Source organism: Xyrauchen texanus, chromosome 4, assembly GCF_025860055.1.
Source record: "Xyrauchen texanus isolate HMW12.3.18 chromosome 4, RBS_HiC_50CHRs, whole genome shotgun sequence".
NCBI classification, from domain to species: Eukaryota; Metazoa; Chordata; class Actinopteri; order Cypriniformes; family Catostomidae; genus Xyrauchen; species Xyrauchen texanus.
In genome coordinates this window covers 14581223-14596552 of record NC_068279.1, presented here as the reverse complement: position 1 = coordinate 14596552, position 15330 = coordinate 14581223, and the positions used below count along the sequence as shown (strand labels likewise).

Below are 15330 nucleotides of genomic sequence, written 5' to 3'. Positions count from 1 at the left end.
GCGACCCAGCTGAGGTCACTCAGCACACCCTGAAATTCCAACTCCAGGGGTGGTAGACAGCATCTTTACCACCGATCTACCCAGGCACCCCGCAATTTGCTGGTTTAAAAAAACATTTTTGTCATAAACCGGTAAGATTCGATACACTCTGTTTCATAACTGTTCTATGAAGAACAAGTAACAATGTGTAAAATAATTCAAAATACTCGGCCTCTGGAGAAATTAAAAGTCACTTAGTGCTCAAGCTGATACCCCAGACAGGGCCGCAGACCAGGGATTCATTTGGGATGGTGCGGCGGGAGACATTCAATGTCAACTGTCCAGCATGTTGGTGATGCTGACAAAGGTCGTAGCAGACTTGGAGAACTTGCAGTAATACATCGATCGTTAACGGCCATGGAGTCGAAATTCTCTGAGTTGGTTACAAGAATCGGGGACATCGACAAATGGATCGATTATCTGGAGTCATCGGAGAAGGAATTATCTGCTAACTTGCTAGTGAACAAGGCAGATTTGGGACGCGTTTTGGAAAAATGGGAAGATCTTGAGAATTATAGCCGATGAAACAATGTCCGAATTGTTGGAATTCCTGAGAATGAAGAAGGCAGAGATATGGTAAAATTCCTAGATGGGCTCTTCCAGAGACTGCTCAACATAACAGCCAATAAACTGGAAATCGAGCAAGCTCACAGGGTCCCGGCTAGGAGATCTGCTGAGGGAGACAGGTCACAATCAATTTTGGCCAAATTTCTGAGCTCATCCAATAAAAATCATGTGTTATGCAAGGCGAGGAGTAAAGGAAGGCTTTCTTAGAAGAACCACAGCATTTTCTTGTTCCCAGACTTTGTGAATTTGACAACAGAGAAACATGATTGATTCAAGGAGCGCAAGAAACTCTTACATCAACAGAAGAATGCTTTTGCACTAATGTTTCCGGCCAAACTGAGAAAAGATGCTAAGGATGGCCGCGAAGTATTTACATGTCCCCAGCAAGCATTGTCCTTCATAAAAACATTGTAGTGAGTAAGCCATGGTATGATTCTCACGTTGTTTCCAAGTGAACTTGACTCACTAAACATTCGAACACTGACTTGACTGTCCGAAGAAGCTGGAAGCCTTTTTGGTTTCTTTTTGTGCTGTTCCACCTAGCATCTGGAGTTTGTTTTGTGGAATAACACTTCTTCGAGACAGTTGTGGATGAATCTGCTCGTTATTTGTGCTTATGCCTCCTATAGGATTGAATTTGGCTCACTGATACAGCAAGCTCACTGAGCGTTCGTTTGACTGCCTGAGGAAACAGCTATTTTTATTTATTATTTATATTTATATAAATATTATTATTATTATTATTATTTTTTGTGTGTGTTGGTTCCGCTAGAGGCTGGAGCTTGTTTTAGGGAGGAACACACCCTTGGTATGTAGATTAAACTACACGTTCTTTGTGTTTATTCTGCATATTGGCTGGAGTCTGTGGAATGTGGTCTTTATAATCGTGTTTTTGACACACAATCTATTTTTTCTAATATGTAAAAATGTCAAATGTTAATATGAGCGAATTTTCTCTCTCCACATGGAATGTGAATGGGTTGGGTCACCCCATTAATATAAGGAAGGTTATTTCTTTTCTTAAACGTAAGAAATATGATATTGCGCTTCTTCAAGAAATGCATCTTTCCCCAAGGAAGCTGAAAAATTTGGAAAGCTATGGTGTGTACATGTTTTCTTGGACATGTGCTGGCTTGAGTAAAAGCAGGGTAGTCATTACATTGATAATTAAGCATCTACAATTCAAATGTCTCAAACAGATTAAAGATAAATTAGGAAGAGTCATTATTGTTTAAGCAGAAATTCAGGGACAAAGGCTGATTTTGGCAAATATTTATACACCTAACGTTGATGATTAGGGCTTTTTTTATAGATCTTAAGGGATGTTGCAAGCCACTGGCACCCCTCATAATATAATATTGGGAGGAGACTTTAATATTTTGATGGAGTCAGTCCTTGATCATAGTGAAGCAAAAGTGTGCAAGCCCCCTAGAGCAACATTGACTCTTCACAGGAAGAGAATTTTGGTCTCCGCTCTGCCACATTCCTCCCTCGTTCTCTCAGGCCGGGGAGCCCTCTGGCATGATATCCATGCCCCCCTTCTTTTCCAGGGGAGGACATGCCTTTCCGGCCTGGTCTGCCAAAGGTTATCCCTGTCTTCCTGGATCTGGGAGGGGACAAGCGGAGGGAAACAAAAATAATAATAAAAAAAAAAATCTTGCAGTACTTACACACTGTAACAGTGATATTCCAAACAAATTCACAATAATAATAATATGTAAATAGTAAGGAAAAGGTTAATGAGGTGCAGCAGGGTTAGAGAGAGAGAGAGAGAGAGAGAAAAAAAATCATGATTTACTCGCCGGTCCTCCGATATGTCATAGCATGGCCCTCGGCCACTCCTCCACCATCTAGTGGACGACAGCCATGCCTCCCCGGGCAGATCGGAGGCAGTCCTCCTGCCCTTGGCGGATGGAATGCCCCGCCGCATTTTCAGTGGATGGTTAGGGTCTCCCCCGTCCTTTGCAGCGGTCCCCCTGCTCCAGGCGGTTGGCCAGGAGCCCCTCCCTGCTCGCAGTCAGCGGTTCTCTTACTCCGCTGCGTCTTAGCGGCTGGTAGGGGACTCCTCCGCCCCTAGCAGTGGCCCTGACCACTCCAGGTGGTCGGCTAGGAGCCCCTCCTCCCCTCGGGCAAGGCAAGGCTTTACCAAAAGATTTACCAAAGTGTAATGCTGAGTAACGAGGCTGACGAAGAGGTGCGGATCCAAATGCAGTTTGAACTTTATTTAGCTGAATAGACAGGGCAAAACACAAAGCAACAACCCACGATGGGGAAAAGAAACGTAAACTCGATAAGGAAACCACGGTAGACACAAACAGGGAACTAGGGAGAGAGGCACACACCAGGCTAACATCAAACGACGATCGACAAAGACAGCACAAAGACACGGGGTATAAATAGACAAACGTGGGAAAGGTGGCCAATGAAAGAACAGAACTCAAACAAGGTAACAAGGTGATAAACAGAAACCAAAGGCAAATTAACCAGGGCAGGTGTAAACAATGAACAGTGAATACTGAACGCTAACAGAGGGTTGTGGAATCAAATAAAGGACTAAAGTGACAACAAGATGGAAAACGAGAGGGCAACAGTGAAACGAGACAGGGTGGACTATGGAATTAAATAAGGGACTAAAGTGAAAACTTAAGAAGTGAAAAGTGACAAGATAGAAAACAAGGGGGCAACAGAGAGACAAGACAGGTTAATCATTACATAGCCCCCTTTAAAGATCGGATTCCAGACGATCCAAAACAATAAAAAAAACACAAAAGACAAAAAAGACCCACAAAGAAAAAAACAAAATGAGGGCACCAGGGGCACACACACAGAGACAGTCCACGGGGGTACAAGGGGCACTGCGACAGTCCACGGGGGCCATTAGGCAGTCCAGGGAGGTGGAGAGGGTAGACTGGTAGACCATGGAGGCCGAGAGGGCAGGCAAGCAGTCTATGGGGGTGTGTCAAGGGACCAGGGTCAGGTGGCCGCAGAACAGAGGCCGGTTTAGATGGCCCGGGAGCTGGCCACCTGGCAAGGACAGGGACCGGGTCGGGGGGCCTGGGAGGAGGCCACTGGGCAGGGACTGGGTCAGGAGGCCAGGGAAGAGGACTCAGGACAGGAACAGGGGCAGGAGGCCTGGGTGGAGGCCACAGGGCCGGGAACAGGGTCAGAAGCCCTGGGAGGAGGCCACAAGACAGGGACTGGGTCAGGAGGCCTGGGAGGAGGCCACAGGATAGAGGCCAGCTCGGTGGCCTGGGAGGTGGTCGTGGGCCAATGGCCGGTTCAGGGGACCTGGGAGGTGTGGCCACTGGGGAGCTGGCGGAGCCGCGTGAGGCGGAGCCAAGGAGGACCTCTGAGGCGGGGCAGTCGAAGACTTGGGTGGCGGCGCCGCAGGAGGCATAGGCAGGGCCGCAGGAGACCCTGGGGGCGGAGCAGAGGCAGGCAGAGCCATGGTGTACCCTGTGGGCGGAGCCAGTAGAAGGCTTGGGAGGCGGCGCCGTGGAAGGCTCGGGAGACGGAGCCGAGGGAGGCTCGGGAGGTGGAGCCGGGGAGGCGATGGCGTAGAAGGCTCAGAAGGCGGAGCTGAGGGAGGCTCAGGAGGCGGAGCCGAAAGAGGTTCTAGAGGCGGAGCCCTAGAAGGCTCTGGAGGCGGAGCCGTAGGAGGCTCGGGGCGAAGCCCTGGAAAGCTCAGGAGGCGGAGCAGAGGGAGGCTCTGGAGGCTCAGGAGGCGGAGCTGAGGGCGGTGGCGCCGTGAGACAGTTCTTGAGGCGGAGGCCTGGAAGGCTCGAGGGGCCGGAGCCGAGGAAGGCACAGGAGGCGGAGCCAAGGAAGGCTCAGGAGGCGGAGTCGCAGAGAAGGCTCTGGAGGCGGAGCCGCAGAAGGCTCGGGAGGCGGAGCCGCAGGAGGCTCTGGAGGAGGCTCGGAAGGCAGAGCCGTGGATGGCTCGAGAGGCTTGAAGGGTAGAGCCCTGGGAAGCTCGAGGGGCTTGAGAGGCGGAGCCCTGGAAGGCTCGAGAGGCTTGAGAGGCGTAGCCCTGGAAGGCTCGAGAGGCTTGCGGGTCGGAGCCCTGGAAGGCTCGAGAAGCGGAGCCCTGGAAGGCTCGAGAGGCGGAGCCCTGGAAGGCTCGAGAGGCTTGAGGGACGGAGCCCTGGAAGGCTCGAGAGGCTTGAGGGGCGGAGCCCTGGGAGGCTCGAGGGGCGGAGCCCTGGGAGGCTCGAGAGGCTTGAGGGGCGGAGCCCTGGAAGGCTCGAGAGGCTTGAGGGGCGGAGCCCTGGCAGGCTCGAGAGGCTTGAGGGGCAGAGCCCTGGAAGGCTCGAGATGCTTGAGGGGCGGAGCCCTGGGAGGCTCGAGAGGCGGAGCTCCGGAAGGCCCGAGAGGCTTGAGAGGCGGAGCTCCGGAAGGCCCGAGAGGCTTGAGAGGCGGAGCCCTGGAAGGCTCGAGAGGCTTGAGGGGCGGAGCCCTGGAAGGCTCGAGAGGCTCGAGAGGCGGAGCCGTAGGAGGCTCAAGAGGCTCTGGGGGCGGAACCGTCAGAGGCCTGAGTGGATTGAGAGGCGGAGCAATCGGAGGCTCTGGAGGCGGAGCCGTAGGAGGCCCCGTGAGGCGGAGTTGCAGGAGGCTCGAGAGGCTCTGGGGGTGGAGCCAGTAGGAGGCTTGGGGGCGGAGCCCTGGTAGGCTTGAGAGGTTCAGGAGGTGGAGCCCTGGGAGGCTCGAGAGGCTTGAGGGGCGGACCCCTGGTAGGTTCGAGAGGCGGAGTCCTGGAAGACTCGAGAGGCTCGAGGCGGAGCTCTGGAAGGCTCGGGAGGCGGAGCTCTGGAAGCTCGAGGCGGAGCTCTGGAAGCTCGGGAGGCGGAGCTCTGGAAAGCTCGGAGGCGGAGCTCTGGAAAGCTCGGAACTCGGGTGGCTGAGCTCTGGAAAGCTCGAAACTCGGATGGCTGAGCTCTGGAAAGCTCGGAAGCTCGGCTGGCTGAGCTCTGGAAAGCTCGGGAAACTTCGGCTGGCTGAGCTCTGGAAAGCTCGGAAACTCGGATGGCTGAGCTCTGGAAAGCTCGGAAACTCGGATGGCTGAGCTCTGGAAAGCTTCGGGAAACTTCGGATGGCTGAGCTCTGGAAGCTCGGGAGGAGGAGCCCTGGAAGGCTCGAGGCGCTGGCTCTTGGGCGGTCACGGCCATTGGCTCTTGGACGGTCGTGGCTACTGGCACTGGCTCTTGGACGGTCCAGGCTACTGGCGCTGGCTCTTGGACGGTCGAGGCTACAGGCGCTGGCTCAGGGACGGTCGAGGCTACAGGCGCTGGCTCAGGGACGGTCGAGGCTTGCGGCACTGGCTCATTGACGTTTGAGGCTTGCGGCACTGGCTCATTGACGTTTGAGGCTTGCGGCACTGGCTCATTGGCGTTTGAGGCTTGCGGCACTGGCTCATTGACGTTTGGGGCTTGCGGCACTGGCTGGGTTACCGTGGTTGGCGAGGATTCGGGCTCGCTCACGGTGACATGCGTGGGCTCTAGCTCGCTCACCGTGACATGCGTGGGCTCTAGCTCGCTCACCGTGACATGCGTGGGCTCTAGCTCGCTCACCGTGACATGCGTGGGCTCTAGCTCGCTCACCGTGACATGCGTGGGCTCTAGCTCGCTCACCGTGACATGCGTGGGCTCTAGCTCGCTCACCGTGACATGCGTGGGCCGGGAGGCGGAAGCCCGTCTTCTCCTCCTTCTCCGGGCAGACGAGGAGGACCGCGCTGGCTCGTTGACCGGCGCGAAAGGACGAACCACGGGCGAATGGAGGGTCAATTCTGCGGGAGGCGCTACGGGGTTCTCCTCGATGATGTCCACAGTTAGATGAGAACCGCAGATCTGTAGGGTCTCTTCAACGAATGCGTCAAGCGTCCAGTCGCGCGTAGCCGGTGGCAGCCGCTCCTTCAGCCCATCATTCAGGTTGCCTCGGAAGAAGACCACGAGAGAGTAATTAGGAAAGTCTGAAATGTTTGACAGAGCCAGAAAGTCGTGGATGTGGTCTTCTATAGGTCGGTCCCCTTGCTTCAGGCTGAGCAGATCGTAATTCGCTTGAAAAACTGCTGGATCCATAGGTGGTCGATCGTTCTGTAATGCTGAGTAACGAGGCTGACGAAGAGGTGCGGATCCAAATGCAGTTTGAACTTTATTTAGCTGAATAGACAGGGCAAAACACAAAGCAACAACCCACGATGGGGAAAAGAAACGTAAACTCGATAAGGAAACCACGGTAGACACAAACAGGGAACTAGGGAGAGAGGCACACACCAGGCTAACATCAAACGACGATCGACAAAGACAGCACAAAGACACGGGGTATAAATAGACAAACGTGGGAAAGGTGGCCAATGAAAGAACAGAACTCAAACAAGGTAACAAGGTGATAAACAGAAACCAAAGGCAAATTAACCAGGGCAGGTGTAAACAATGAACAGTGAATACGAACGCTAACAGAGGGTTGTGGAATCAAATAAAGGACTAAAGTGACAACAAGATGGAAAACGAGAGGGCAACAGTGAAACGAGACAGGGTGGACTATGGAATTAAATAAGGGACTAAAGTGAAAACTTAAGAAGTGAAAAGTGACAAGATAGAAAACAAGGGGGCAACAGAGAGACAAGACAGGTTAATCATTACACAAAGATTCAAATACTTTAGCTAAGACGGGCAGTTTGGAGATAGGGGGATAATTATTTGGATCAGAAGGATCTCCACCCTTTAATAAAGGGACAACCATTGCCGATTTCCATATTCTAGGTATAGCGTTAGAAGTTAAACTTAAATTAAATATAGAGGCAATAGGCTCTGCCACGATATCTGCTGCAATTCTTTAAAAATAAGGCTCAATCTTATCATGTCCAGGTGATTTTTTTTTTGTCTAATTTCATTAAAATTTCACAAACTTGTGTGGTGATAAGGACAATGTTGGATCGGCTCAGGAGTTCCAGTGGGAGCATGAGCATCTAAAATACTAGAATCAAAAAATTGAACCAGCAGAAACAAAATAATTATTAAAGGTATCTGCAATATTTGCTCTGCCTTTAATTACATTTTGATTAACATTTAGAAAATCAGGAAAGCTATTTGACAAACTTGACACCAAAGTAGATTTAAGTATTTTCCAAAACTTTGTTGGATTATTTAGATTTTCATTTATCTTGGACATAGCCTATGTTTTTTGGTTCTGTAGTAAAATTCAAGATTTTTGGTCAAAGGTTCAGAATTTTATTTGTGAGGACTTGAGCACTCAGATTTTATTTTGCCCCAGACTTTGTATTTTGGGTGATGGGGCAGGTATTAATATAATGAATAAACATATAAAAAACTGGGTCCTTACCAGCGTGCTGATTGGCAGGCAGGTAATGCTAAGGGGATGGAAGTCGGCTGATATGCCCTCATTTCATGAGTGGCGCACTGAGCTGGGCAGAGTGGCTGCATTTCAAGAAATGTCTTCATTTTTACTCCAAAAAACACATAAATGTTTGTTGTTCTCGTTTTGGCAGTTTTTACTTGGCGTCTGGAGACCAGAAATAGAAAACAGGCAATTAGAATCATCATGGCGCCGCCCAGCAGTTGCTCGGGAAAACTGTGGATATCATGCACATGTGTCCTCTTCTCACAGTCACGACACACTGGAGCGGAGTAGACCAAAACTGTTCACTCATGAATGAATTCACACTGGTGCCACGTTTCAACAGATCTGAAGGACATAGTGATTGTTGACATAATTGCTCATAAACCTGCAATAGAAGAGTATTTTAAATCCTTTCTGAGTGAATAAATGAACAAATAAAGAGATGGAGACACGGTTATGACATAATGTATGGGCGAAGCACTATATTATTAAACAGCCTGACGAATTAACAGAAAATACTATTGAAGAACAGAAGGACAAATGCACTGAAATGGTTACACATACAGTATAATGACGAGCAGTGTATTTTAAATACTTGTTTTCCCAGCCTCTTGTTGCCAGGTTGCTGTCTGCTGCTTGTTGTTATGCTTTTCCTCATTGATAACTGACTGATGCAGTGCTCATCGTTGCCAAGGGCAACGCTATCATTGTTTTTTAAACACACTCTTGCTCCTCGATTAGTCAAAGGTATTTAGATATATGTGTGTGTGTGTGATGGATCACTGTCCTGCCCTCCAATGTAACATGCAGCATAAGTCATAGAATATCATATTGTAGAAGTATAACATGCTTAACATAAAGTCTGAGTCTACATTGACAGCTGGGATTCAAATTCTAATTTAAACCTGGAAATAAACAGAACTTGGGAATTTTAAAACAAAGAAACAATATGACATAAAATTAATATAGCTATTTCAGATTCTGCACTATTTCTGTTTCACAAATCAAATAAATGAATTACTAGGTATTTCTTTTGTACAAAAGTTCAGATTTCTTTTCTTTAAAAAGCACACAAAATAATCATGCGAGAATAACATGGATCATCAGGTTTTGCTCAAACTTGTGAAGTCCATTTCAGGGAAATTCCAAATACTGTACTTAGAAATTCTGAAATTTATGTAGATTATTCTATTCAACATTTCACTCAAATTGCTGTGCTTATAATATCATTATGTTGGATTAAAAATTGTTTTTTTTGTTAATGATTAAGACAAAAAGATATGATTTGAAGGGAAAACAAGTTTGTTTTCTTTTTTAGTATAAACCCCATTTAATGTTGTTGGATTTCTCTAAAAACACGAATTAATATGTTGTCTCTCTGACACTCTTTCTATGACTCATCACTCTATCTTTTCTATCACTCTATCAATCTTCCTATCTATCTATCTATCTATCTATCTGTCTGTCTGTCTGTCTGTCTGTCTGTCTGTCTATCTATCTATCTATATCAAGGCAACATCAAAGTTTAAAAAAATTTACTTTTCTATTTTGTAATGAAATACATTTTAAGTAAAAAGCAAAATGGAAGCATTTTCAGTGGACTGTCATTGTAATGTATTTGAATACTTGCACAACCCATCATGAGGACATTAGCGGTTCTGAAATTTGCATGTCTTGAGAATTTGTCTCAAATTTCTTTTCATTTATGCTGAAACCTCATTATCTCTACACTTTGTCTAACAGCAAGATGCCGTTTTGTGTGTTTTTGATTGGCAGCCACTGTCCACCAGTCCTTGCAGTGGTTCACCTACTCCACCCAGCACGCTAGGGTCAGTGGGACTCTCACCTGGAGTGGACACACATGGAGGACATGATGTCTTTATACTGTCCCCTGTCTATGGACACAGGTATTTACATGAACAAGTATTTACATAAACTACATTAACTACACTTTTGGTTGCTTTCAGCAGGTTGGTTTACTTTTTATGCATTTTCTTTTTTGTTTTCTTACAATCATTCCCATTCTCTGTTTCTTTTCCAGAGAGGAGGATCTGGATCGGGGTGGGTTTGGTGTGTTTGGTTCTGATTCTCCGGGGTATTATGTTGAACAGGAGGTACTCGGAGGGCAGTATTTCCCTCTCCTGGAGGAGGATTCTGGAAGAAATACGGGACTGCGACGCAGAGACCGGACCCCAACTCACAGTAAGAACAAACACATGCATATAAACATGATGCTTTTTATACACTTTTTACTTTCTGTACTTACTTATATTTCAAATCTTATACTTTTATACTTAATTTTTTTCTTTTTTTCAAAATTGTATTGTTTCTTAGTCATTTATTATCTGCTGAATTTACATGCATAATATACTGTCTACATATAAATTGTATACTGCATGCTTTACTTGAAATAATAATAATAATATGTTTTTTGCCATGCATTTTTTAATTGCTGTGTGTCTAGTCAATGTTATATGATGTTATATGATATACATTTTGTGGCATTTCTGGATGTTTGCCATTTCTAAAAGCAGGACATTGATGCAGTGCATTACAGAAGATTGCAAATCTCATCCAGTTTAGTACATTGTTCTACTATGTGTAGTAATAACCACTGATAGATTCTGTCTAAAACACACCAATACAACACACAACCACACTCAGATGTTGTTGGCATCTCCCTGTAGGTGACCCCCGGCAGGTTTCAATGGGAACTGAGTGGCTGGCAGAACCTCAAGAATCTGGAGTTTACAAAAGAGGAAGCAGAGGTGACAAATTTACCTATAAGATTTATTTATTTATTATTGACTCCCAACAGGGATTTTGTCTTTCAGTCTGTAAAGAGAAATGAAAGCAGTTTTCCCAAAAACGGCATTAAGAACTTGCACTTTAAAGATGGTCAGATGTTGATCTTTATGCGAATTTTGAGGTCAAATCTCAGTGATGTGATGCTAACATAGAAGCTCCATATTTGCTATGTTACCATATATTCAGGATGTGCTCATCATTTTAATAGCTTGTGTTTGAGATGAGTATTTATTTAGGCTAAAAACGTTTTTATGGTATGTCAAAGTACCTTTTCTATGTGGCAGTTAAAATGATTGTCAAATATACCCTGATCAAAAAATATATATCATGCTTGTTGATCATTTGTCAACATACAAAATTATGTACATTACTTTAACCTTTAAGAGGCAACCTAAAGTCAACAGAGCCCACCCCAATTCTCTATGTCACTCATGTGGCTTGAGTCTATGTTAATTTTTAGCCCCTTTTATCTTCACCTGGTGAATACTGAAAGTCTGATTGCTCAGAAAAGTAAAAGCACATCTCTTTACAATCAGCTGCATGATGTTAGGTGTCATTCATGTCTGCAGTACGGACGATGCAGGATGAATTGTGCAAATTATGACCAATAATAGCAGAGATGCTTTCCTTTTCATCATTCCAACCAGCAGACCAATCATTGCATCTGAAATGTTGATGTGATCATCCTGTAATAACAGTGTTTATAAATAAAAAGCCTGCATAGCATTTGTAGAGCAAAGAAGTCAAATACATACTTGAACTGTGCTGAAGAGCAGGTTTATTGACGTTTTAATATCTAATATATCCGCACGGCAAAATCATAAGGAAGGAGGAGCGCAAACAAATAGTGCTACAAGAACTGTGACGTGCTGTCGCTCCCAGACATGAGACAAATATCTTTACTGAGTTTTGTCAGTGTGCTCTAAATCGCAAGTATTTTATTAATAAAAGAGTTGCAGTGGCTACAATTTCTCTGGAAGTAAGGTTTCTGGGATGTGAGAGGTGAAGATATAACTGTCAATAAGTAAAATGACTAATTCATTACTTGTTTCTTGGTGCTTTATTTTTGTGTGGAAACAGAGCTCTAAGAGTAGAACAGAGAACACGTAGGTGGCTGTGGCATATAAACTCAGTAAAAAGAAATGTCCCTTTTTCAGGACACTGTATTTTAAAGATAATTTTGTAAAAATCCAAATAACTTCACAGATCTTTATTGTAAAGGGTTTAAACAATGTTTTCCATGCTTGTTCAATGAACCATAAACAATTAATGAACATGCACCTGTTGAACGGTCATTAAGACACTAACAGCATACAAACGGTAGGCAATTAAGGTCACAGTTATAAAAACTTAGGACACTAAAGAGACCTTTCTGAAAAACACCAAAAGAAAGATGCCACAGGTCCATGCTCATCTGCGTGAACGTACCTTAGGCATGCTGCATGGAGGCAAGAGGACTGCAGATGTGGCCAGGGCAATAAATTGCAATGTCCGTACTGTGAGATGCCTAAGACAGCACTACAGGGAGACAGGAAGGACAGCTGATCGTCCTCGCAGTGGCAGACCAAGTGTAACAACACCTGCAAAGGATCAGTACAACCAAATATCACACCTGCAGGACAGGTACAGGATGTCAACAACAACTGCCCGAGTTATACCAGGAATGTACAATCCCTCCATCAGTGCTCATACTGAGAGTGGCTGGACTGAAGGCTTGTAGGCCTGTTATAAGGCATTTCCTTAAAAGACATAACCGGCAACAACGTCACCTATGGGCACAAACCCACCTTTGCTTGACCAGACAGGACCGGCAAAAAGTGCTCTTCACTGACAAGTCATGGTTTTTTCTCACCAGGGGTGATGGTCGGACTCGTGTTTATCGTCGAAGGAATGAACGTTACATCGAGGCCTGTACTCTGGAGTGGGCTCGTTTTGGAAATGGTGGGTTTGTCATTGTCTGGGGCGGTGTGCCACAGCATAATCGGACTGAGCTTGTTGTTGTTGCAGACAAACTCAACACTGTGCGTTACAGGGAAGACATCCTCCTCCCTCATGTGGTACCCTTCCTGCAGGCTCATCCTGACATGACCCTCCAGCATGACAATGCCATCAGCCATACTGCTCGTTCTGTGTGTGATTACCTGCAAGACAGTAATGTCAGTGTTCTTCCATGGTCAGCGAAGAGCCCGTATCTCAATCCCATTGAGCACGTCTGTGACCTGTTGGATCGGAGGGTGAGGACTAGGGCCATTCCCCCCAGAAATGTCTGGGAACTTGCAAGTGCCTTGGTGGATGTGTGGGGCAACATCTCTCAGCAAGAACTGGCAAATCTTGTGCAGTCCATTAGGAGGAGATGCACTGTAGTACTGACTGTGACCCACCCCTTTCTTCAGGGACACATTATTCCATTTCTGTTAGTCACACGTCTGTGAAACTTGTTCAGTTTATGTCTTAGTTATTTAATCTTTTTATGTTCATACAAATATTTACATATGTTAAGCTTGCTGAAATAAAAGCAGTTGAAAGTGAAAGTGAGAGGAAGTTTCTTTTTTGCTGAGTTTTTATAAATAGGCAAACATGGGGAAATAAACCTCTGAAACCACACACACACACACACACACACACACACACACACACACACACACACACACACACACACACACACAGGAAGTTCTCTTCAGAAGCTCTGGCAGCTGGAGTCATAAAGAGTTGAGGCATGCTTGCAAGTCAGTTCACTCGGTGGCCATCTTAGCAACACCTACTTTCTATGTAGACAATAGGCATAAAAGTAAGGCTCCTATCTGTTTGAATGTGGAAATACAGAAATCTCCAAAACTTTTTGTCAAGATTATGTTTCAATAACATTTTTCAAATCAGCAAAGAATCTGACAACAATAACACATTTTGCTTCTTTAGTTTGAATCATGCTAAAATTGGTGGTTCTCAGGCTGGTCCAGCTAATGCATATGTGAAAAGAAAAAAAGTAAAAAACAGGTGAATTTCTCTCATTTATCTTTTTTTTCCTCCTCCTTAAATTGTCCCTGAATACGCTCAGTCTTTACATTCAAAGTCCTTTTGCTTTCTTTCCCTCAGAATCTGACTCACTGCTTGTTTTCTATATTTCTTTCCAGAACTAAATTCAACTATCTTTCTCCATTAGATTCGGACTCCTCCCTTTTGCGGTTCCTCAGTGATGACAGAATTCTGCTCATCCAGGAAGAGGCAGAGTTTTCCCATCGTGACACAAGCAGGCGATCAAGGAAGAAGAGCCGAAATCCCAGCAGCACTAGTTTTCCCATCAGTCCCTCTATGCTTGCCCCACCAGTGCGTCTGGACACAGGTCCCCCCGAGGTGCTGCCCTTCCCTGTGCCTGACTCAAACACGATGCCACACTACCATGTGAGTGATATGTCGAATCTGATCAGAATTGCGGCAATAGGACAGATATCCTACCGAGCACAAGCACAGTTATGGATGGTTTGATGTGGGTCAACATTATTTTTGTAATCAAAAGCCAAAGGATCAAAATGCATGGTCTTGAATAAGAGCAAAATCAGAGGTATTTCTTAAAATCACTGACACTTATGTGTTTGAACAACAGTCGCCCTCACATGTTACTGTAGCTTAACTGGTAGATCACGGTGCTCAAAACCATGAAGATGATTTCGATTTCGATTTCCATGCATAGCTTAAATATACCATTATTCACTTTGGATAAAATCATCTGATAAGTGAAAATTTTTTAATGTTGAATAAGCAGACGTTGATGTCACTGCTCTGATGACACACATTTGCGCAATATTTTCACGTGTGCATTGTCAGACACAAATGCAAGCAGACTCGCACACAGTTCTCTGCCACAGTAGTTTCATTTTATAACACAGAACAGGAAATGTAAATTCTCTGTCTGTCTCTCTCTGCCATTCTTTTCATTGCCCCAGAGAACTGCAGACACACTCAGAGCAGATGCTGATAGGTGAGTTACCGCTATACCTTCTTTAAATGGTTTAATTCATTTTTGTGCCAAATTTTTTTTTATAGATAATATATTTGTAGTAATATAGTCATAGTGATATAAAGATGTTCCATCTTTTCCCTGACCCTATTAATTAAACAGGCTGTTGTTTGTTGCTTTGCCTTTAAGACTAAACATCACTTTGCATGTTAAAGGGATAGTTCACCCAAAGATTTAAATTCTCTCATCATTGTAACAGTATAGAGATGGGCAAGGAGGAGGCGGGAACAGGCTGAACAGTTAAAGTAATATTTAATTTAAACAAAAAGACACAAACACAAATGCACTCTCTCTCTCGAACTGCCCCATCCAGCTGCATTTATCCCTCTCCTCGGCTGATTAGCCCGATTGGGGGCCCCGCCCTCCTCCTCGTCACAATCATTTACACTCATGATGTCCCAGGTGTGTATGACTTCCTTTCTTCAGCATAACACATTTGGAGAAAAATAGAAAATTATCTCAGCTCAGTAGTTTCTTAAAATGCAAGTGAATAGTGATCAGATATTTGAAGCTCCAAAAAGAACAGACAGTCATCATAAGCGTCG

The 15330-nt window shown here is 45.4% G+C and overlaps 1 protein-coding gene across 2 annotated transcripts in view; it reads left to right on the top strand.

The window, feature by feature from the left end:
• Positions 1 to 15330, top strand: part of LOC127643131 (connector enhancer of kinase suppressor of ras 2-like) — a 62559-nt gene that overhangs the window by 34181 nt on the left and 13048 nt on the right. For both annotated transcript variants that reach the window (XR_007970459.1, XM_052125713.1), the window contains exons 10-14: positions 9739 to 9869; positions 10004 to 10164; positions 10650 to 10730; positions 13931 to 14169; positions 14712 to 14746. Coding sequence is in view for 1 of the 2 variants with exons in the window: in XM_052125713.1 (XP_051981673.1) it covers positions 9739 to 9869; positions 10004 to 10164; positions 10650 to 10730; positions 13931 to 14169; positions 14712 to 14746 (647 nt within the window). In the remaining variant the exon portion in view is untranslated. The remainder of the gene's footprint in view (positions 1 to 9738; positions 9870 to 10003; positions 10165 to 10649; positions 10731 to 13930; positions 14170 to 14711; positions 14747 to 15330) is intronic.